Source organism: Pagrus pagrus, assembly GCF_965226575.1.
Source record: "Pagrus pagrus genome assembly, chromosome: 12".
Classification (NCBI taxonomy): domain Eukaryota; kingdom Metazoa; phylum Chordata; class Actinopteri; order Spariformes; family Sparidae; genus Pagrus; species Pagrus pagrus.
Genome location: NC_140196.1, coordinates 27,355,556 through 27,378,829, shown reverse-complemented (window position 1 = coordinate 27,378,829; position 23,274 = coordinate 27,355,556). Strand labels below are relative to the sequence as shown.

General features: G+C 41.4%; 1 protein-coding gene across 7 annotated transcripts in view; it reads right to left on the bottom strand.

Moving 5' to 3' along the window:
• The window catches only part of LOC311266106 (disks large-associated protein 1-like), a 125,815-nt gene that overhangs the window by 46,982 nt on the left and 55,559 nt on the right, over positions 1-23,274 (bottom strand). For 4 of the 7 annotated variants that reach the window (XM_084368290.1, XM_084368292.1, XM_084368291.1 and 1 more), the window contains 2 exons: positions 17,212-18,737; positions 3,101-3,315 (listed from right to left, as the gene is read on the bottom strand). In XM_084368290.1, the coding sequence (XP_084224416.1) occupies positions 3,101-3,315; positions 17,212-18,621 (1,625 nt within the window). In that variant the 5' untranslated portion in view covers positions 18,622-18,737. The remainder of the gene's footprint in view (positions 1-3,100; positions 3,316-17,211; positions 18,738-23,274) is intronic. The other 3 variants (XM_084368293.1, XM_084368296.1, XM_084368295.1) reach the window with 2 other exon arrangements.

Genomic DNA, 23,274 nt, shown 5'->3' with positions numbered 1-23,274 from the left:
AGGTACATACAAGCCAATCGTCCTAGCAGTTTAGAATTCTAGTCCTTTTCGTAGAGGCCCAAAGACTGCATCCATGCACCTGTCTTTTTTGCAAGGGTGGCTGGGGCCAGCGAGATCCCAAAGGGGAGGACATAAAATTCGTAAACTTAGTCTTCACAGGTAAACCTTGGGAACCGCCTGCAACCCTCCCAGATGTAGATCTAAAAGAAGGCATCCCTAAGGTCTATGGTGGCAAACCAATAACGTGCCTGGATGGCTTGCTTCACCCTGGGAATTGCTAGCATCTTGAACCTCAGTTTCCCATCTTTAGGGAGGATGAGGAAATAGCGGCAATAGAAACCAGCCTGCCGATCGCCTGGCTCTACCTCTCTGACTGCCCCTTTCCCAAGAGGGTAGCAACCTCAGCCTGTAACACTGCGCCGTGTTGGGGGTTTGTCACTGACAGAACCATTGCTGTTTCTCGCCACAGGGGGGTTTAAGCAAACCGAAGCCAGTGACCTGGGGCATGATTGAAACCACCCAGGGGTCTGCGCCCAGGGCTGACCAGGCCCTGTGACAGGTTAAGCAAGCTGCCTTCCTCCTGATGTCAGAGAGACCAAAAAGAATTTGGTCTCTCTGGCATCAGGAGGAAGGCAGCCTGCCTGTCTCAGACTGCCCAAATAGGACCTCAGGTCTTCAAGGGGTTGCTGAGGGCTTCCAGCCTGTGGGATTACTGATCTGCGTTCACCCTGGTGGTGGCCAAATGTACCAGACACCTCTCGTGCACAACAGTGGGCCTCTTGAGCTCGCTGCAGCAACGCCATAGCCTCCTGGCCAAACATGGAGGATGGCTCTGCAGGTAGCTCCCTCAAACAGGTTTGGTCCTTCTTCTGCAGCCTGTATTGGAACAATCAGAAATGGCACCGCCTCACCCACCACAGTGCAGCCATATCTTTCTTAGCTGCCTCTGTCTGCTCCTTCATCAGCCTATGCTCACATAGCGAGGATGGCCCCTGTGTTTGCCAGTTGCACCTGGAAAGCCATGGCTCTGTGCATCTTAGAAACAAGGCAGCATTCATTTTGCAGTTTCTACTGGAGGTGTCTGGTACACCCAGTATGGACTTTCAGGGTGAAATCAACACTGCTATAGCCTGATCCACTGGGGGTAATTGGCCACAGCAGATGCTCTCCCGGTTTCTAGTGGCAGCACTCTCTGACCTACACTGCAAGCTTAGCTCCTCCCTCTTGGGATGCTTAGCTTGCTGAGCTACTAGAGTGGAAATGGCAGGCCTTTTTTCCTTAAACAAAAGGCACCTTGCTTCCCTGGTGTGACTTTGCTGGCAAGATAAAGCAATTCATGCAGGTGGCAGGGTTTCTCCATGAAGACCCTCACTGTGTCTGAACATCTGACCTCAGCAGAACAGAATTGCCTGTCTCTTCAGGTCTGTTTGACTGTGGGTTGTTGTGACACATATCATTATATCATATCATATTGTTAAGACAGATGGTCAACAGGTCACTGTCAGGTTTGTCTTCATCTTGCTACGGATAATGCCACACCTTTCCTATTGCTTACTGTAAGGTTTACAGGGTGTCATTATTTTGTTTTTATCGCTAATGATGATGTATTATGACAGCCAGTTACTCAAGGCGCCTGTATCTGTTCTAAAGACGGTAGTTTGAATTGTATTTTTTTCCCCACACATTTCTTTGTTGGCTTTTTTTTAGCCAGATGTTCCCTTTCCAAATGAAAATAATAAGTAACCACATAATACAGTAGAAAGTATAAAAAAAAAGTCAGGTCAAAGTGCAGTTTTAGATGGAAAGAAAGAAATTGAAAGCATCTATGAGGGGATTACATGCTGTTGCTGTGAGTGTTATCCCTTTGTTGAGAGTGAGCACAGTTATTAGTGAAATCAGTTAATCGCTGCATACCTAGACCTGTTCCACACACTCATTTACCAGCACTAAAGCAAAAAGTCATCAAAAGGAGAAAGAAGTCATGGATACTAAATAAATAAACTGTTTGGGATTCACTTACAACTTACTTTCTCCAAGGTGGTAACCAATCTCTGTTTATAGATAGAAAAAAAGCTCTTTTATACATGATTCATCTGCAGCACTATTTATATCAATGAGTGTAAAAAATTCATTTCCTGTGGGATTATTAAAGTTCTATCTTATCTTATCTTATCTTATCTTATCACTTTCACCTTACATGTTAATGACCTGACTTTCATATCGGGAACAGGAGTTATAGGCAAGAAGGCTGTCAAGACACTGACTGCAGCTCCAGACTGTGTTTCAAAATTTGAAAGTGAGAAATCAGTGGATATTTTTAACAAGACCTCTAGATCAATTCCACCTGTGTTTGAGGTGACTAAAACAGGTATTTTAAGCCAAAAGATGATCTTTATCTTACCCTTACCAAGTGGTTTTTGTGTCTAAGCCTACCAGACCATGAGCATAGCTTTGTCAAAACATAATTGAAAATGTAACCTGAAGAAACGTAAAGTTCAACATATCTGTGGTTGGCAGAAATGTACATTGCCAACAATTATTCCAGTGATAAAAGGAACACAAAGAACTGACATACATATATTGATGATATGATTTAAACACAGAAACACACACTATTAACTGAAATGCTGATGTGCAATAGCATGTATCAGCATGTGACCTGGTGAACCATCCTCCCGTACAATTCACTGCCAAGGTAATAAAAATAAAAAAATAATAAAAACTGATTCATGATCATAATGAGCAGCAACTGTCGTTTCCACCTCTGGTTCTTACTGATCTAAGTTCATCCCAACGAGCCCCATCTGTTTCTTAATTAGCTAATCAGCGTACTGTGAAGGCGAACACAGCATCCTGCTGCAGGCTTTGTATGATTGTAACACAGATTCAGTGACAAAGACGTGGATGTGGAGGATCACAGTATGAAATGAACCGATTCTATTGAACTCATTAAAAGCAGGTTACAATGAGCATAGCTTCTGTTTCCTAATTCACTCTACCAAAAGCTATTCTTCAATGTCTACAATTAATTTTTTAATGAAGGGTAAGAACAAACTGATAAAGAAAAATAAATCCAAGTTCAGAGACGATGAAATCTTACTGTAGAGTGGTCATCTCAGTGAGCGATGGCTGTGTGGCTTTCAGGTAGCTGGCCCGGCGTGCCTGGATCTTCGGTGAAGGTTTTGGACTCCCGTCTGAGTCTCCACTGTCGTCCTCAGCCATGGCTTTGACATAGCTGCCGCTCCTCATCCTTCGACATGGGATGTCGTCCTCCTTCCCCAAAGGAGAGAAGCCACTCCATTCGTCCTGAGGTACCTGACCATGCAGTGGGAAGGACAGAGAAACACCGTCAGGAGGATCCACTCTGCTGCTGTCTGAGTCCCAGCCACCAAACTGGCTAACTAAACTGTCCTGATGGTACATGGAAGCTATAAACAAAAGCTAACATGCAGTACAACAGTAATCACATTACAGAGAGAGACCTAGCATCCAAATACACAAACTGGACTAAACTGATGGCTGGCAGTTTTCTTAATCCATCACTCTCTCAAGCACATGCATCCATACACAGCATCTACACTATGGCGGTGCATTGTGTCGGCTAATTAGCATGAACAGTATGTGCATGGGTCTGAAGTTTCTCTCTGGCTAATTCATACATCTGCTTTCCAGAAGTCAGCTCAGTTCACAAACTGTGTCAATAAAGAACAGAAGAGTGTGATATGTGTGTATGTACATAAGTGTGTGTGTGTGTGTGTGTGTGTGTGTGTGTGTGTGTGTTTATCCACTATGCATCTGCACTCATCTAACCTGAGGGTCTGTATGTTACTAGAGAACGACTTGTTTACTGGTAATAACACCACAAAGAAAACTAAAGGTGTAATTTGTAAAATATGGCCAGAATTTAAAGGTATCTACCAAAAAAACAAAAGGGCCACCATGTCACCAGATTAAGCAACACTGCTGCTCTTTGCTGGCTATCCTTAGTAGTAGCTAGCTACCATTACCTAATTAGCTCATAGCTCATAGCTCATAGCTGTGGAGCCAGTGGGCCTACAGTTCACAGCTTGGACCTTGGATCACCAGAGGCAATGGGGCTCAGATCAACCGGGTTTAGCAGGCTGAAGTGAACACAGATGGACACCAGACTGAACACAGTCTCAGAGAGAGATGTAGATCTATTTGAAGACATGAGATACGGTATGGAGGTGATTTACAGTGGCTCTGACCAGGACTATGGCTTTGGTGACAAGAGGACACAGCAGGCAGGGACAGGACAGGCATGAAGTGGCAGAGGAGAGCATGCTCTGTGGTTAGCATGCTGACTTCTGTAGACATCTCTGCAACACAGTACATAGACATCATAGACATATTGTCAACACTGTTGTTTCTTCACACTGTTGAAAATGGTAGTTCATTTGTTGAATGTTTTTAACTAAAATTCTGGCCATATCTTATAAATGGTCCCTTTATGAACTGATCAAATTAACATAAAGATATAGCACCATATAAGTTTTACCTATAGTTTACACAATGAAACATGAGGGTAAAGAGATGAAATAGGATGCTCGGGTTTTTAAGAAGATTCATAAAGATTAGGGGCACCAAAAAAAGACTCACTCCCCTCTAGTGGTATCTTTCCAGTCAGAGAGTTCTATTAGTCCATTTTGAGAATGTGTCTTTGGTATTTCTGCCTCTACACCAATACAATACAGAAGAATGAAATTCAGTTTGTGCTGCTCACTGCATTGAAAAATGACAATCCAAAAATTCAACGGGAAAAAAACTACTTCCTACATAATTAGTGTATCTGAAATTGTGATATCTGTTCACAGTGAAGTCAGTTTCCTGGCCAACAATCTGAGGTAATACTGTGTAAAAGTTCTAGCATTAATTTAAGTATGAAAACCTTAAAATAAACAGTACTAGTGCTATCAATACTGTAACTACACACTACATTATGGCATACATACAGTGTGTGTTGGCTGTGTTAGTTTTTTTGTCTCAGAAGAAAAGACGGCGAATACAGCAAGTAAAAGAAATCAGTAAAGAGAACCAGCAGGGGCGTGTGCAGTTTGAGGACGGTTCATTTGTGCAATTGGCTAATAACTACTTTTTTATAATAAGTGTTGTCTCTGAGTTTGACATGGGTGCCAACAACACAACACATGAGAAAGATATGGTTCTTTGCAAATGTTACAGTCCCTACAATGATATATAATACAATATGAGTAAAAAAATATTACAGTATGAATATTACCACCCGCCCCCTACAATCTTCCTGATACTCAAGGGACCATTATGAATAATTTATTGTGGTTACATAGCCCTCCTTCACAGTGGACATGTTGACTCATAGAAGGAGAAGTACAGGTGGATCTAATAACAGTAATGAGGCTCCACTCCTCTTAGCTGTGCTACTGAGCCATGACAAAGAGCTAATACCAGGAGCCTTATTTATTATATAAACATTAACATATATATATATATATTTAACAGACTATGGATCCATTTTGATCTTAAGTATAACCTTACTTTGACATGAAAATGTTCTTATGCTTAAGCAGTCTCAACTTGACGTCAGTGATTTTCCTGCTGGTTATGTAGGGGTATTGCAGTTTGGGACACAGTATGTGTCCACGCCTGTGGTAGATTCCTTAAAGTGACTATGAGGAACTTTCAATTTTGGTGGATTCCAGTGGCCCCCTCTGACAAAAGCGGTACGACACCAGTGCCTGCTGTTGTAAAGATCTTTGTTAGCAGGTGCCGGCGGTGTGCATTTGTTTTGGAAGCGAGTGACAGAGAGACTGCAGGATGGATCGCAGTGAGGTAATATATTTATATGTGATTTTATATGTGATATGTGTGATTGGACCTGAGCACAGGCATTAATAATAACTATATAAAAATAGCAGCCTTTTTGCTGGTCTCGTTTGCTGTTACAGGTCATTTATAATCATCAGAGGAATCACCAGGCTGTTTCATAAACACTTCAAAGTTCCTCGCACTCACTTTAATGTACAGAGGAAACGCACTCCCTAGCTGATTGTTTGTATTTGTTTGCTATTTATTCTCCTGAATGATATGCACTGCCTGACTTCAATCTCCTCTTCCAAATATTTAGATTTTTATATTTTGGTCTATGGTTATTCCTGACTAAACCCCCTTGAGCTGCCATTATATAAGGGAAATTGTAAGGCCGTCAATTTAAGTCAGGGGTCTCAAACTCAAATTAGCTTGGGACCACTGCCGGTATTGTCATCTCGTAGGAGAGCCACCACAGCGTTAAAAAAAAGTTCACTTGCTCGAATGGCTTTACAGCCAAATTAAACATGTTTACGGCCTGGTACAAAAGACAGTTTTTGGTTTCGGTAGCTATAGAGCAGTAGTAGTAGTATGGGTGATCATTTTTATATAACCCACTCTTTAAATTATACAGCATTAAGGCTTAAAGTTATGCATAATTAGTAGTAGGACCGCTTCAGTGAAAGGTAGCCACGAGCTGTCCACCGGGCTTCACCTCAGCTAATTCCAGTCACTGAACTCGATTTTTTGGCCATGTTTGTGGTGTAGACGCCTTTTGGAGGATTTTTAATGCAAATAATATGGTTTGTTGTGTCGTTAATTGTAGTGCTGACACAGACACACACACTGCTGTTTCTCATTAATTTACAGCTAATGTACAGTAACTTGTTCTCACTGTTTGGGGTGCATAAACCTTCAGTATAATAAAATGATCCAATGACCAAACTCCACCTCTTTGCCCATTTCTGGATTAACCCATAGTCAGGTACTGCCAAGATGGTGACAGCTGGTACCACCCACATTAAGTTTCACACTTGCTCTTCAGAAACGTATGGGTGACATCACGGTGGCATTGTCCACTATTTTTTATAGTCAGGGCCACTGATAGCCAGGACAGGATGATTTCCAAAATTTCCATCAGATTATTCTAATGGTTAGAGATTATTTTAAGGACCTTTTGGGCCCACCAATGACCCAGGGCCCGGGACAATTGACCTGGTGTTTCCCCGCTATCAGCGGCCCTTGCTTCAGTACATGTGTTTTTGTCTGGAGACTGCTGACCCAACACAAGGTGGCTGAAGGTAAACTTTACTGATAATAATAGTATGTTAAACTGTGATGAAGGTCCATTAAGTCCATCTTATAGTCTATAGTTGGTATACAACTAAAAACAGATCATTACTTTTAATAAGACACATCGTTTCATGTTTGAGCCAACTGTGATTCCAGCACCATGTGTCCAACTTGTGAGCATTTGTTGCCTTCAGACTAGAGGCCAGGGTGTGAGAGTTTGACAGACAATAACTGAGACAGACAGCAGGAGAATTGCACCGATACTCTGACTAATTATATATGAATCACCGAGGAAAAGAGGCTGAACAGATCTGCTGGGCTCGATGTCTCTCTCTATATATATATGTGTGTGTGTGTGTGTGTGTGTGTGTGTGTGTGCGTGTATGTGTGTGCGTGTGTGTGCGCGCGTGTGTGACGTCAAAGAGACACAAATGAGCAGTTTGGCTATAAAAAGAGAATGCGGGGAAAGGACCAGCTGCAGTTGCATCAGCAGCGCCTCTCACCCACGCACAGGCCTCACTTCCACTGCAGCTCAACACTCATTCTACTGAGGAACACTGCTTTCTATGGACCACACTGTCATTAGTGCAGACGCGGTCTGTGGGAGATTTGATGCATTTTTAGGTTTAACAATACCATCCATACTCTATCTGTCTGTCCATGTTACATGCACAGTGACTCAGTGTGTATATGTCCTGAGCATTTACTGTGTATTTTATATTAGAGCCCGTAGATGGTTTCCTTGGCAACACTTGGCTTTAGATGGCTGGAGGCAGCAGCATTAGAAATAACAGGTACTGTAACAGTCCAGCCAGCAGCCGTGCTGTTGAGATGCTGAAGATAATAATTTGCAGATTGAACATATACAGCCCAGGGGAATGGGGACAGTTTCTCTTAACATGACTCATACAGCAGCTCTGATGTGCATGCAGCTCATGTTTGCCACAATCAAAGAAGACTTTACTGTTTGATAGGGAAAAGTTTTTTGTTTTTCTCAGCTGCCCTTTTCATACTCAGCTTTGAGATTGTTTCATATTGCTGTTCTGGTGTTTACTAAATCAAATTTACCAGCTGTCTAAACTGTAGTTGAGACAACAATCACTACCAAATCTTTATCTATTTTGTATTTGAACTCAAGGTGGATTTTCGCACTTCCTAATCCAACAGCAAATGACTGCAGGGGTCTATGTAATCCACACAGTAGTGTGTTGCTTTCTTAAAACCATGATCACCAACTTTCCCTATTCTTACCCATGTAGTACTGCTGCCTAACCTTCAACAAATAGAGACTATGTATCTGCCCTGGACAGCAGTCACTGTGGCAACCAATGTGACATAATGTTACAATAAAACATAGATGAACAGGAGCACAATTAGAGAGGAGTTGTAAAGTCTATACTGTCTCAGTAATTTCTCAGTAAAGTTTCTATCTGAAGGTCATTTGGGCATTGGACCAAATGAGACTCTAACAACAAAAACCCCTGCGTCTATTGAACTTCGTAATAAGTGTCTTTAAAGGAATAGTTCACTCTAGAACGAAATTCAGTCATTATCGACTCACCCTCATGCTGATGAGAAGTCCAGTGTAGTTTCTTATTCCTCAAAGTGCAGCTGGAGACCCGCGGGGGTACCCTCCTGTAGCAAAAATCCATATAATGAGCGTAAATGGTGTCCGAGACAAAAAGGTCCATAAAACTACACAAAAACGTTGTAATATTCCTCCATACTGCTCTTCCGCTGCAATCCAAGTGTCCTGAAGTGGCGACATCCAGAGTTTACTCAAAACCACGTCATTTAGTACATTTTTACAGCCTAAACAGTCACTATGCTACATCTGCCTGGAGGCACGCTCCACGTTCACGTGAGTCTCCCTCACAGCGTTTGCACTGGAAGCTGCGCCGGACAAGAAGAACGAGACTCGCGATAGATACACACCGGTATTTACATCCAGCTGTGAGCGACAGCTGGATTCCGTAGTGCAAGCGGCTGTAAGGGAGACTCATGTGAACACTGAGCGTGCCTCCAGGCAGATGTAGCATAGTGACTGTTTAGGCCGTAAAAACGTACTAAATGACGTCGTTTCGAGTAAACTCTGGATGTCGCCACTTCAGGACACTTGGATTGCAGCGGACGAGCAGTATGGAGGAATATTACAAAGTTTTTGTGTAGTTTTATGGACCTTTTTGTCTCGGACACCATTTACGCTCGTTATATGGATTTTTGTACAGGAGGGTACCCCCGCGCGTCTCCAGCTGCACTTTGAGGAATAAGAAACTACATCGGACTTCTCATCAGCATGAGGGTGAGTCGATAATGAGAGTAATAGAGTGAACTATTCCTTTAATTACTCAACTTTTCATCTGTAAGAAGAAATGTGTTTCATCCTTTAAACGTTATAGTCTGGCTTTAACATCAGAGGTGACAAGAAAATGCTCATAGGGTGTGCAATCACTGACTGAAATTAGACCTATTTTGACCCCATTTTTACTTGAGGTATTATGACTTGGTGGTAATGATTTATTCTACTAATGCAATTTCTCTCGAAACATCATGTGTATGTAAAGCATGCACTTCTATTAATCAAAATGATAGGTAGTTTAAGTATGCATTGTATGCTGTGTTAGAATATACATTTTTGTGCTGCACTGCATGAGGCAAATGGTGGGGGTCAAACTGCCCAATCACTGCCCTTAGAAAGGTGGAATATGGCCACTTTTACTACACAATGACTCTTTGCAGAATTACTGAAGAAGCTAAAAACTGAACAGAAATTGTGTTTTCACTTTCTGTCAGTATTTTTGAATAAATGTCTGTATCACAGTTCATAAATGAGTCACACTGCTGCTTGTTGAGACTGATAGAAGGCAAATAGAGAGAGATTGCAGAGAGTGGATGTGAAACAACAGTCTGAGCCACTAAATGATCTCTTTGTCTCCTGCCCACTCAGGTCCACTGGATCCTGAAATATACAGCACTTCTGTTGATCCACTCCATCAGTCTGTGCTTCTCATGTATCAGCATACATCTGGGTAACAGAAGTAGCCATGGGTTTCTCTAAAAGATAATCAGCAAGCCATGTTTGAAAAACCTCAAAAGGGTTGAAAGCATTTTTATCATGCAGCAGAAATACAGTCAGAACAGCAGCAAGTTTATGCATTTATTGTTTTGCTATGGTAACAGTGGCACATGCAGATGCAGCAGATGGTAGCTCCTTCAAATTTCACAACAGTTTTGCCTTAACTGTTATTAAATAGTTAATCTCTGTCACCCATTCATCAGCTTTGGAGAAGAAAGCACAGGCTTTGAGACGGCTGCTGCCCATTTTTCGAAGGTTCGACCTCACCAGCCGGACCGCCCCAGGGAGACGGACCAGAGGTGGGATAAGAGCCATGCTAATCCAGCTTGGTTTAAGGCTGCTCCTGGCTAATATCTGGTCGCAAGAAAATGAAATGGCAAAACAATTGGAAATCAGAGACTGTTGTGAATGAACCACATCTTTGCAGAGGCCTGTCTCCACCACAGCATCTCAGATCAAACTGTCGTGTTCTGAACCGACAGTAGCAAGATGAGGAGACGGAAACTGTTTACATCATTGCTGCTTGGTGCTTAACCACAGTCAAAGTCCAGTTTGCCTGATGTCGAACTTTCAATATGAAGATGCCATATTATCTTCACTGTCTTGTTGCTGCTATTTCAGATAAGATCACGCAGGTTCATTATGTATGTTCTGGGGAGAGTGAAATCAAGTCTTTAACAGTTGTGTTAAGGCTGTGGACAGTCAGTTCTTCATTATAGTTGGTCACCAACGGTTTCTGAGGACAGGAATATCAAGCTGCGGCACACCAGTGTTGGCACATGCACTGTGTCCCCGACAGTTTCTCTATGTCCTTTGAGGTGCTGGAAGGTTTTTAATGTGGAACATCTGTGCAGGACGTGTTAACATTTATTGACAGGAACTTAATGCTGATAAGGTGGCAAAGTAAACAGAAGAAAGTGTGAACTGCCAAGTAATGGCCGTTTTGAAAAAATGTAGTTTACAGTGAATAAATCAAACTCCAAAAATGTGACTTAAACCTTAGAATGTACCAGTAGTATCAACTTCTGTGATAGAAAGTGTTTTTGTCCTCAAATGAACCATGTTAAATTCCCATCCAAGGACAGGGTATCTGTGTCTTGTGGCAACTTTGATATCACGCATTTTTCCCTAATTGCCTCAGTACAGACTGTTCTGTGGGAGAAGTAGATCAAACTAGTTTGGAAGTTTATGTCATTCACCCCTCCTTTCTCTGCTTTGGTTTGTGTGATGAAAAAAGTAAGATTATATGTGCTGTAAATTTTGACTTGTTGCTGATTCCTTCTGCGATGGGGGAACACATGTGCATATGTTTTGATAATACACTGATAATATATTGCTGCTGAAATCTGATTTCTCACCATGCTGTTGGGTAAAGACATTGCTGCATTATACATTACATTTATCAAAACGACAGGTATACATGATGGACAGCGTTGAATGTGCACTGACAGCAAACAGCATCAAAACTAAAATTAATTTCAAGCAGATCAGGAAGACGTTGGAGACATCGCTCATAAACATGCTACAAATAAAGGCCTGGTTCTCCCCCAACCACTATTTCATTTTTGGTCATTTGAATGTTCAGTATTGTGTTTAAATTTCTGATGTATGTCATAAATATGTACTTTGCAATGCAACCTCACTTGTGCACATTAATTATTCACCATTCACTCACATTCAAACACAACATTATCCAATACACCACAGCATAGGTCACAAATAAACAATACCAGCAGCTGCTGGGGAGGCCATTTAACTTTTCCAGCTACATGTTACTACACATTGGGACTTACCTCCATCATTTGACTTCTCAGTATTTCAGACATATAAAAATTATTTAAGGTGAATACCAAAACATATTTTGTTTGTATTTTTTATTGTCAGTATAGAAATTCAGCTAAATGATGACTTGTGGATTGTCAGATAGCTACAATCTTGTAGATTTTCCCCCTTCATTCAAATGGTTGGGATTTAATAGCATTTTATCAGCTCTGAACCAACCCAGTGAGCAAAGAGTGGTCTAGATCACGTCTTTTAGACATCATTTAAGGACATCCAAGACGTCTAAAAGACGTCCTCTGGGGAGCCAGAATGAAAGTTTTTTATGTCTTTTCTGGACATTGTATAGACGTTTATATATCGTTTATCGACTAATTCTGGCTGTCAGTGGATGTCCAGATCATAGTCAGTATGAACGTCTATTCTCAACTAATTCTGGATGTCAGTGGATGTCTAGATTATGGCCTGACTATTGACATGGCCAGGCCATGATCTGGACATCCATTGACAGCCAGAATTAGTCGATAAATGACGTTGAGAAAAGAAGTCTAGTCAGGCCATAATCTAGACATCCACTGACATCCAGAATTAGTTGAGAATAGACGTTCATACTGGCTATGATCTGGACGTCCACTGACAGCCAGAATTAGTTGAGAATAGACGTTCATACAGGCTATGATCTGGACGTCCACTGACAGCCAGAATTAGTCGATAAACGATATATAAACGTCTATACAACGTCCAGAAAATACATATAAAAAACTTTCATTCTGGCTCCCCAGAGGACGACTTTTAGACGTCTTGGATGTCCATAAATGATGTCTAAAAGACGTGATCTAGACCACTCTTTGCTCACTGGGAAGTATTGAATCCATTTGTTCAATCTAAACCCTTTACAATGTCAAATTGAATCCATTTTGGTTCATAGTTCAACATTTTTAAGTTCAGTTAAAAATAACTTCAAGTTCAGTTGAGTATATTAACATTTTAGTTGCTGAGAAGGAACATTCTGGCTCTAGCAGCCTAGTTGTTGTTCACAACCTGAAAATATTAAATGTCCATTAAATATGTTGCACCCTTCTTACTTTTCTACACCTTACTACTTAATCCAAATATTGGCAATAATAAGAATTTGGCCGATTGCAGACACCATGTTTCACATAACACATTAACAAGACATTACTATCTTTTGGCTGTTAGATGAGCTATTCATGTAATTACAAGGCAGTTATTTAACTTAAAGGTCCCCCATGGAGTTTTCTTTTCAACAAACAAAACGTATGCCTACATTCAGTGTTTCTCACCAAAATGGATTGAGTGTATGATTGAGGTCTAACAAACATGTTGAATGTATTTCCTTCCTCATGCACCCTGATCCCAAAAAAGGTTGGGCTGTGTAAAACTTAAATAAAAACAGAATGCAATCTTTTGCAAAGTAACTGTTCAGTGAGATAATCCTCACAGATGAATGTCACTTATCTTGCTTCTGAAGTGCAAATGCAATCACCAGAAGTAAAAAGCCAACATTAGACTATAAACAAACTACATCATGGTAGCATGACTTCAATGCCACCACTAAGCTTACTATAGTCCAACTGTAAAGACAGGCGACTAAGTAGATGAGTCTTGGCATTCCACTTATTAGCAAAACAAATTCACAAGTGGGGTACTTACTGACATATTTTATGTTGTAAAACAAAATGTGAAGATCTCTGCAGCCTGTGGTAACCACATACCTTATTTCAGGCATTTAACCCAAAACCCACTGACTCTGAGATGAGGTAAACAGAAGTGCAACAAAGCTAACTTATTTCCAAATTTTAGGACTCATTTCTGAGGCACTCTATTGGTAGGAACATGTATTGCATCACCCGCTCGCATGTGCATGAGATAAACAACACATGGACCCACCCATACAAACAGCTGTATTGCACTACTGGAGTTCAACAACCCCACAGGGGATCTTTACACATACAAAACCACTGCTAGGGTCCTTCATAAGTTTTGTTGGAAGTCATGTCATCCAAGTTGACTCAGTCTTGAAGTTTATTAAAATTTCATATTTGGACTGACCAAAAAGCGAAAATCGATAACTCAAACCCCATTCAAGGGTTTAATTTATTTAAACTTGATTACTCTCTACCAGCCAAGCATATTTAAACTCTTCCACTTCCTTTATGAAGTTAGATGCCTCCCCAACACAGTTTAACACAGTACTTCAAAGAAAAGCACGACACAGCACAACAACAAGCCACCAAGACAACAACAGTGAGGAAAGGCGAGATAACTGGTAGAGAGGCAAAAAGGGAAGCACTACTAAATTAAAAATGAAGTCTACAAACAGGAAAGGATGTTGTTCCTCATGAATTCATGTCATTACCTAGCATTCAGAGAGTAAGGCTGCTACTGGCTCTGCACTTACTTCTCTCTTCAACTCAAAAGGAGGAAAGAGGAGGAAGAGGAGAAGGAAGAGGAAGGCTCTCCAAACCAAGAGGAAGTAAAGGAGGTGGTGGTGGGTGACGGGGGTAGGGTGGAGAAGAATTGTGGGGGTGAGTTGGGTGAGTGGAGGAACGGCAGGAGGGGAGGAGTGGTGGGAGAAGGGGGGGAGGTGGCAGTGGGGTTCTTGGGAGGTCAGAGCAATAGACTGGTGGTAGGGAGCAATGTTCCCTCCAAGGCTGTGGATGCACTACAACAATTTATATGAGCTGACATTGAATACACATTTAACAGTTCATCTATAACACTAGACTACAGTAGAGTGTAATTTAACCCTCGTTAGAGGGCAATTCCCAGATGCTTGGAGATTTTGCTTGTTGCATTATTGCACTGTTCAACACCACTGCTGATTATATTCAGATTGACTTTTATGTTCAAAAGTAAGTAAACCCAAGTCTGCTGGTGAAACTAGACACTGAACTATCATCTGCTCTTGTATGGAAGTGAACGACTTTTCCATTGGATAAGAACCTTATGGAGTTGTAATGATTGTTAATAGTCAGACTCTTCAATCAAAATCTTACGTTTTTTATAAGGAAATATAATAATTCCTCATCAAAAAACTTAAGATTTTGATTGCAAAACACATATAAATATAAAGTATTATTATTTTTCTTTTCTTTTTTCAGAGGCCAGAGCAGAGGACAGTTGACTCTGTGATCATCAGCTCAAATATTCAGCATTTTTGTTTTTAACAGAGTCAGCGCTCTTTAATATGATGCTGAAAAAATACATTAATTTTAAAAAAAAACATTACTTTGGTTTTGATGTAGCATCTGAAAAGTAAGTAGTAACTAACGTCATCAAATAAATGTAGTGGAGTAAAAAGTGGAAGTGCAAAGTAGCAAGAAATGTAAATACTCAACTGCAAGAGCAGTTGTAAATAAGGTACAAGTACCTCAAAATTGTACTTAAGTACAGTACTTGAGTAAATGTCTTTTGTTGAATTCCACCACTGACCAGGAGTATCTATACTTTGACTCAAGAAATGGAGTTGTGTACTTTGTCCACCACTGGTGTTACTAAAATATTTCTTCATCCAAAACAATCAATCTAATTAGTTGCATTACAGTCCTGTTCTCAATAACACTGGCTTATTATCACAAGTTATTTATTCCAAATTATAATATGGATAAAATATATATTACATATATACTTGGGGAAAAAAAGGTGTTGCAATTTCTATTAGTAAATCAGATCAGACCAACCAGATTAAAATAAACTGTCTGGTTAAGTGATTGTTTATGAAAAATGTAAATAAAATAAATATTATTTTTTTTAACCTGCATCATAATACTGATAAACTGGCATCAGCGCTAATAGAAACTGCAACACAAAATAAGCTACTTGAGCTAGTTGTAAGCTAGTTAATGCCAAAGTTCACTTTGACTTTTCAATTGTATTTTTTCTGGAGAGCCAGCAAAAGCAACCAGAAAAAAAACAAGACAAAGTTCGAAATGGAACAAACATAAAATGTAAATACCATATATGGTACATCAAGCAGCTTTTCCCAGCTTGTGCAACATTTGTCCAAATTTGTTGCTTTTCTGATATTATGTGATTGGAAATTCAAAGACATAATTTGATGACATCACTTTGCCTTTAGGAAATTGTAAAGGGCAATTTTTTTAGTCTGTTCTGACATTTTATAAACAAAACAATTCATCTTTAATCAAAGTCATTGTCAGATCCATCCCTGATGCTAATAAATATGACAAACTATCTGCACAAGATAATTTTAGAATAAATAATAAAATAAATGATTTATATACATAAAATTATTGAATCAATTTCATGAAAAAATTCCGAGATACAAGGGTACATTGGCAGTCTATGACCCTAGGCATGCCACACTACTGAGAGTGATAGGACCCTGCATATGTATACAAATACTGTTATATATAATATAATCAGAATGACTTAAAGCCTAAAGCTCTTGTACTATCAGCTCCAGTGTTTCCACAGCCTTAGACAGTTACATCCAGTCAGTTTTTCTAGTTGCATAAATCTGCAGTTGTCATTCCAACCAAACACTTAGGCAATGCAGGACCCTGGACTTTGACCCAGAGTGCACAAAACTGGGATGCAGATCCACTGACCCCTGGCAGGGCTGTCATATAGAGCTGCATCTACTAAGACTGCTGATGTGGAAAAGCATGACAGGCTTGCTCTAAGCAGCCCTGACTGCAGCCCCAACCTCTGCAAACCTGTTGTTTTAATTAAGACAGTCTGACAAAAGACAGTTTTGGCGAACGGAATGTATTTCAATCGTTATCTGACTTAATTGGTTTCTGCCTTTCTACATACTGACTCTTTCAGCAAACTAATTATAAGTGCCCCCTCAAGCTCTCAACATTACTTGATAGGTGTTATCCCTAGATTTGGAGGTATTCAGTCTTCCCAGAGTGTCCCAAGCTCCAAATGAATACTATTTTCCCCCACCCTATCAACTATGGTCTTAATACAACCTTCGGTCACAGGTGGATACTAATTGTGGTGCATATGACCTACATCTCCCTGCTCATCCTAAACAGATCTCTAACATATCTCTAACTTCTTGACCTTTCCACTCTCATCATACACTGAGATGCCAGAGTGTAGTGTTTGGTAGGAATGAAAACCAGAAGTCTGACAGGACTGGACACCACTGACTTAGAGGAAACATTGGTGAGAAAAGTAAGTCGTGGAGAAAAGGGAGGCAACAGAGGGGAGAGGGGTGAATCGACTGGTTTTGGATGGGAATCGGGGGAGGAATTATTTACCTGTAAGAAATGGCAAGAGCGCTCCTGTTGCTGACTGCCCTTAGATTTGACTAGAGCTCTATCTAGGTTTAGGTTACCGGATCCTGCGCTGGCTCGTAGCTGGTTGTGGCTGCTGTTGTTGGTGTAGACCTCTCGGGCCCTGCTCACCGTTAGGCTCGACGACCATGCCCCTTTCTTCACAAGAGGCCCGTCCACAAGACCCAGTGGCAGCAAGGGGCCACTTCCTCCACCGATACCGCCACCGCTGTTATTGCTGCTACCACTAACTGGCACACATGCCGACGACGCTGCATACTTCACATCGTTGTTGCTCCGGGAGGCTTTGAGTGCAGGATGGTGGTGTGTGTGGCCATGGTGTGCGTGGGTGTGTGTGTGTTCGTTGAGTGTGGAGTAAGGGTCCATCATGAAGTACTGCTGGGACTGCGAGGAGGATAGACTGGGGAGGGGAGTCTGGGGGAACTTGTCAGGGTTATTGCCGGGGTACCGGCCCATTGTCATGGCGATGGGTGAGGGGGAAATGGAGGGTGAGGGTGAGGGTGGAGGTTGGTGGTGGTGAGGGTGGTAGAGACACAGCTCCCGTTCCAGGTTGTCATCTGAGCTCCAATATCCGGAGCCCGGAGCAGATGCTGAGCCGTGGAGCTGGTGGTGGTGGTGGTGGTGGCTTCGATGCTTGGGCTCTGCTGATCGACAGCGCTCACGGCTCTTGCTGCGCTTCCGGTGGCGCACTCCCACTGGTGGAGTTTCACCTTCTGGGCTGGCCCTTGAACCACCACCACCACCTCCTCCACCACCACCACCACCACCATTAACGCTCCCATTGGCCCCCTTGGAGGATTGTGTGTGGTGTGGCCCCTCCAATGAATGTGACTTGGTAAAGAGTTTTTGGACTGAATGGACCAGGTGGCGAATTCTCCCTGGGCTGTCATTGTTGTTGTTGTTGGCCCCCATCCCCCCACTGTGGGCCAACACTCCTCGTTTGTACTGCAGTGTATGGTAGCCATCTCTGGAAAATGACGGCTGACGCTCAAACGGGTCCGCAAAGTTTGCTGGTACCCGGGTGGGCGTTTTACCTCCATAGCCTCCTCCACCTCCTCCTCCCCCTCCTCCTCCTACATATGGTACCATGGCCATACACTCATCCTTTACCTCAGGATGGTGAGATGAGGAGGTGGAGTGGCACCTCCTTGGGAAGGTTCCATATGGGACGATGCTGTTGCTGTCAGAGGGGTACGAGGTACGCTGAGCATTGTAGTAGGACAGCTCAGCTGGATGCGGCATGGGAATGGGTACAGGTATGTCATTCTGACTGATCAAATATGGCTTGCGGTCAACATGGTGACCCAGTGGATCATATGATGGCTCATAGGAGACCACTTGATGGTGACTCCGACTACTGGACAGGCCTTTCATGACAGGGGTAAGGATGGGTGGATGGAAAGAGTAATGATATGGATGAGAGATGCCAGGCAGGCCCGTGACCAGAGAACGGCTGCAGAAGACTGTCCCTGAGAGGAGAGCTGCAGACCCTGGAAAACAGGGAAGAGAGAGGGGCAAGAAGACAAGCAGTTAATAAAAGGTGACCAAGTCCATTAACAACAAGTCATACCATGGGAATGATAGGGCCCAAATAAACAATATCAATAACACTCCTCTGGGTACAACTGAATTATGTGTGTTGTAGGGTTGTGTTGTGGATATCATGACTTCTCAGCCTTTCATCTTTTGACCTTAAATCATAGCTTCTCCATGTCCCCGACAGTCATGTTTTAAGAGTTTGATGTTCAGGATTAAGAAAAAATGCTAGAATAACAAGGTGTTATTACAAGACTGCTAATACAGCAAGATAGATGATAGTATTACATCCTTGGTATCACGTGGTATCCGTGTTTTGTTTAGTTCTACAATATGTACCCAGCAAACTGTACTGCCCCAATGTTAGCAACATTAACGTTTTCTAGCTAGCATTAGCAACATTAGCTAGTGCACAAACTGGCAACATAACATGAATTCAATGGAAGGGGGAGATGGAATGGCTGAATGTTATCAACAACACCTTTAAACATGGCTTAAGTTTCAAATAATGAGGGCAACATATGTAAAAGTAAACCCTGGGAGCAAAAAGTTCAGGTTTCAGAGTTCTCTAAATACTACTACAGCATTTTGTTGTCAGCTCTTTTATTGGTCATCTGCTCCAGGCATACAACCCTGAGATGTACAGCGACAAGCCCACCCACCCTCTTCGCCTCTCTATTTGTAAAGACGTGATTTACAGCAGCTCTGACAAGGACTCTGATATGGATCATACTTTATGAAAAAATATTTTGTGGCTGTCCCTCTGATGTTCCCCGGCTGCTCTGCCTGAACTCTTGCTGATTTACAAGGTTATTAATCTGCTAACTGTAACAATAGCTGCTGTAAGCTAGCTCAGTTAGCTGTGAAGTTAATGGTCCTATTGGCGTATTCTCTCTGATGGGTCCCCTGGCCTGAAAACCTCCTCCTTTTGGGGGTCCAAAGTTTTTGTGCAAGAGGTGTTAACACTTCTTCCAGCCTGAGCAGTCAGCTAGCTAATACAACCACTAGCAGTAGCTGCTAACTGAGCTAACTAGCTAGGCAACAAGTAAAGCTGTCTGTCATTTAGGAAACTCCGTAAATCACAAGTGATCCCCCCATTAAATATGATGCAGATTTTGAAGTTGTGGCATCCAGAGAATGTCCAATCAGAAGAAAGTGGGCTTTCATAGGGAACCTTAAACAGATAAGGAGCAAGACAAAACTTTCAGACAGAGGATGAACTGAGGGGCAGCATAAAGAGGCTGTATAAAATAAATCAGGATTTACGGTGAATCATACAAAGCTACTCTAGGTAAGTTCCAGAAAAAAAATGTAGAGCTGGCAAACACATCCGTTCAGCCTGAACTTTTTAGTGCAGGTAAAAGTACTGTAAGAAGTCCCTTCTCTCTGATCTTATATAACGGTGAGTTCACATCCCTGGTGACGATGGGAAAAGGCTCCAGGATCAGACCACTTACAAGACAGTTTTATTACAGATGAACAGCCATGCAAGGCCACAGTGTTGATGTGTATACTACATGCAGGTTTGTGTGTGTACTTGCAAATGCTCTTGCAGTTGTGGGATAGGTGCGTGCGTGCATGCGTGTGTGTGTGTGTGTGTGTGTGTGTGTGTGTCTGTCTGAGTTTCCTCTGTCCTACTTGGCCTGTGACACAACTACTTAACACAACCTGACAGCTCCACTGGTAGAGGGGCTGCTAACAAGCAGTGAGCTGGGATAAGGCACACACACACTACTCTCTCTTTTTCTCTGTCTCTCTCTCTCACACACACACACACACACACACACACACACACACACACACACACACACACACACACACAAACACACACTGAGAACAGTAGAACCACCACTCTCCTTTCAGAGTTCATTGAGAACAAATCCCACAGATATCATGTCCATGTTAATTAGTGCATGTACTTTGACCGTTTAAACCTCCTGTTCTATTTCCTCTATTCATTTCGACACTGACCATTTACAACATTTATTATTAAAGAAACATTTTTGTAGGACCAGGATTTTTCTCTGTCCTAAAACATGCCACGGTTTCGATGTGATATTGTACCGAAAATAGAAAAAATTAAAATGGCACTCAGAAGAGCACATACCTCCACTAAGGCCCAACAGTCCCCTTTAATTAAATCAAGCCTAATCCAATATCAGACCTTATAACCCTGTAGCACTCTAAACTTTGCTCACCAGATCAGCCAACACTCAGACAACAAAACAATGCAGATGGAATCATAATCTCCATTGTGTTGTGACGGAATGATAAGTCTATAAAAAGTGAAACAAATTTACACTACAAATCTCAGATGCACATGCGTGGTAATTACAGGTTTTCATCAATACTTGTTAACGTAAAGCAGCTGAAAAAGAGTACCCTCTATGAAAACATTTATAAATCCTCTAGATTCAGATTTTCATTAGTACCCACATCAAATTGTACTCACTCATAAGATACCAGCCACCTAATTAAAAAAATTAAAAAATAAAGATCCATGCATTATTCCCTAAGAAATTAACAAAAATGTAGAAAAAACACCCTATCCAGCAATGTTAAAGAAAGTGTGAAAAATGACTGGATGCATCCCTTTATTCAGATCCGCACCGAAAGCTAATGAGGTCTATTCTGGGTCAGCCAACAAACAAACGGACAAATGGACACGGCTGAAAATGTAACCTCCTTGGCAGAGGTAATAAACCACAACCATGGATTTTTTTGATAGTCATGAACATTTAGCATTAATTCAATAGCTAAACTACTAATAAATCACCTGTTGGCAATGAGCTGTTTAGATAGTGATCTTATAATTGACCTCTTTAAGTGATGTAGACAACATATATACATGTATTCATGTAAATCAGAACCATAAAAGGATTTTTCATGGTCAAGCAAACAGTCAAAAGCAGTCTGTTGTGCTTGTATCCAGTGTGCAACTTGGCAGTTCATTAAATCAAATATGAAGTGTGTGACATAACATAAAACATTATTAAAATATTGTAATATATATATATATATATATATATATATATATATTGTGTGTGTGTGTATTTTCGTGTGTGTGTGTGTGTGTGTGTGTGTGTGTGTGTGTGTGTTTGTGTGTGTTAATAACCCCTTTTTTTAGTCCATACCTCTACCTTGTCATTATCGATAACATGCAATCAATTTGCAGTCTAAAGTGCTAATAATGCTGTTGTTTCTTTGTAAGCTCTTTCTAAAAAGGCCACAGGCTTTGGAAATGTCTAATTCCTCCTGGATTGGACACTTGGTGTCTATGGACAATTATGAGGAGGAAGTCCTAAATTACTATGTCTCACTGGAAAGGCATTGTACTCGCAGCACTGTGTCTAAAAATAAAATGAACTGAATCAAAGGAGGAAGTGATTCACTTCAAATGATATGCTAGTGAAAGTCAGACATTACTGTACAAGGACTCAGATAACAGGGGCTTAAATAAGCAGGATTTCTTTTTTCCCTACTAGCAGCATACATCAAAGACAATGTCATAAAATCATCTGAGCTAACTGGAGGATTCTGAATGGGAGTATTCCCTCTACTTAAGAGGGACTGAATGAAAGGTGATTTTTGGCCAGATGTTTTCCCTACTTTGATGGCACTGGCCACTACTGAGCACATCCGCACATAACATCTGAGGAAGTCCTGCATGTACATCTTTCCTTAAGACAGTGCAAACTTTTTTAAATATATCTTTTGGTCTAAAAATTATTATTATTTTTTTTTTTTTTAAGTGAAAAATTCAGGTGACCAATCCAAGTCAACCGAACTCAAAAGATGTCCCAAAAACCAAAATGACAAAAAATGAAGATTAAACTAACAAGTTACAACCAAATGAGTGGGCTTTAGAGATGTTGATAAAGCTATTATCTAAAATGACATCACATTGTCGAGCAAGATTGGGGCTCAACAACAGCACAGTATGACGCTGCTTTGTGAGTCCCAAATGGAAGGGAAAGGGCAGGGAATCCTAAGTGACTAATCACCTCTCTACAGTGAATGAGTCGTTACCAGGATGGATGTACAGTACGGGGTACAATCTTTTTGGACCTCCCAGAGATCCTTTATGTCTTCCAGTATAGCTCTGCTAAACGAATGGCTTGTGATATGAGTTGTGTTTGGCTTTCATTCTTTTTACTTAAATCTTTATTGTTGGTGATGCTGTTGTGGAGCATGCTGTTGCTGTCATCAAATATCTGTCTTTGAGGTTTATTTGTCTGAAAGCTGCAACAAATACCAACTCTGTTCACACTGCCTGCAAATCAGATTTGTTTCTCAATTCAGATCTTTAAGACAAACTATCAGCACTGTTATTTGCAAGTGATCAGATCAGATTTTTATGTCCAGACATCACCAATATATCTGCATTGGTTACTGTAGTAGTGACGTAGGCGCCAGTAACTACTTATGCTGGTGACGCAGCTTTCCAACACAGACGCATCATCTCGCCCTTCAAACAATCACGCTGTCACG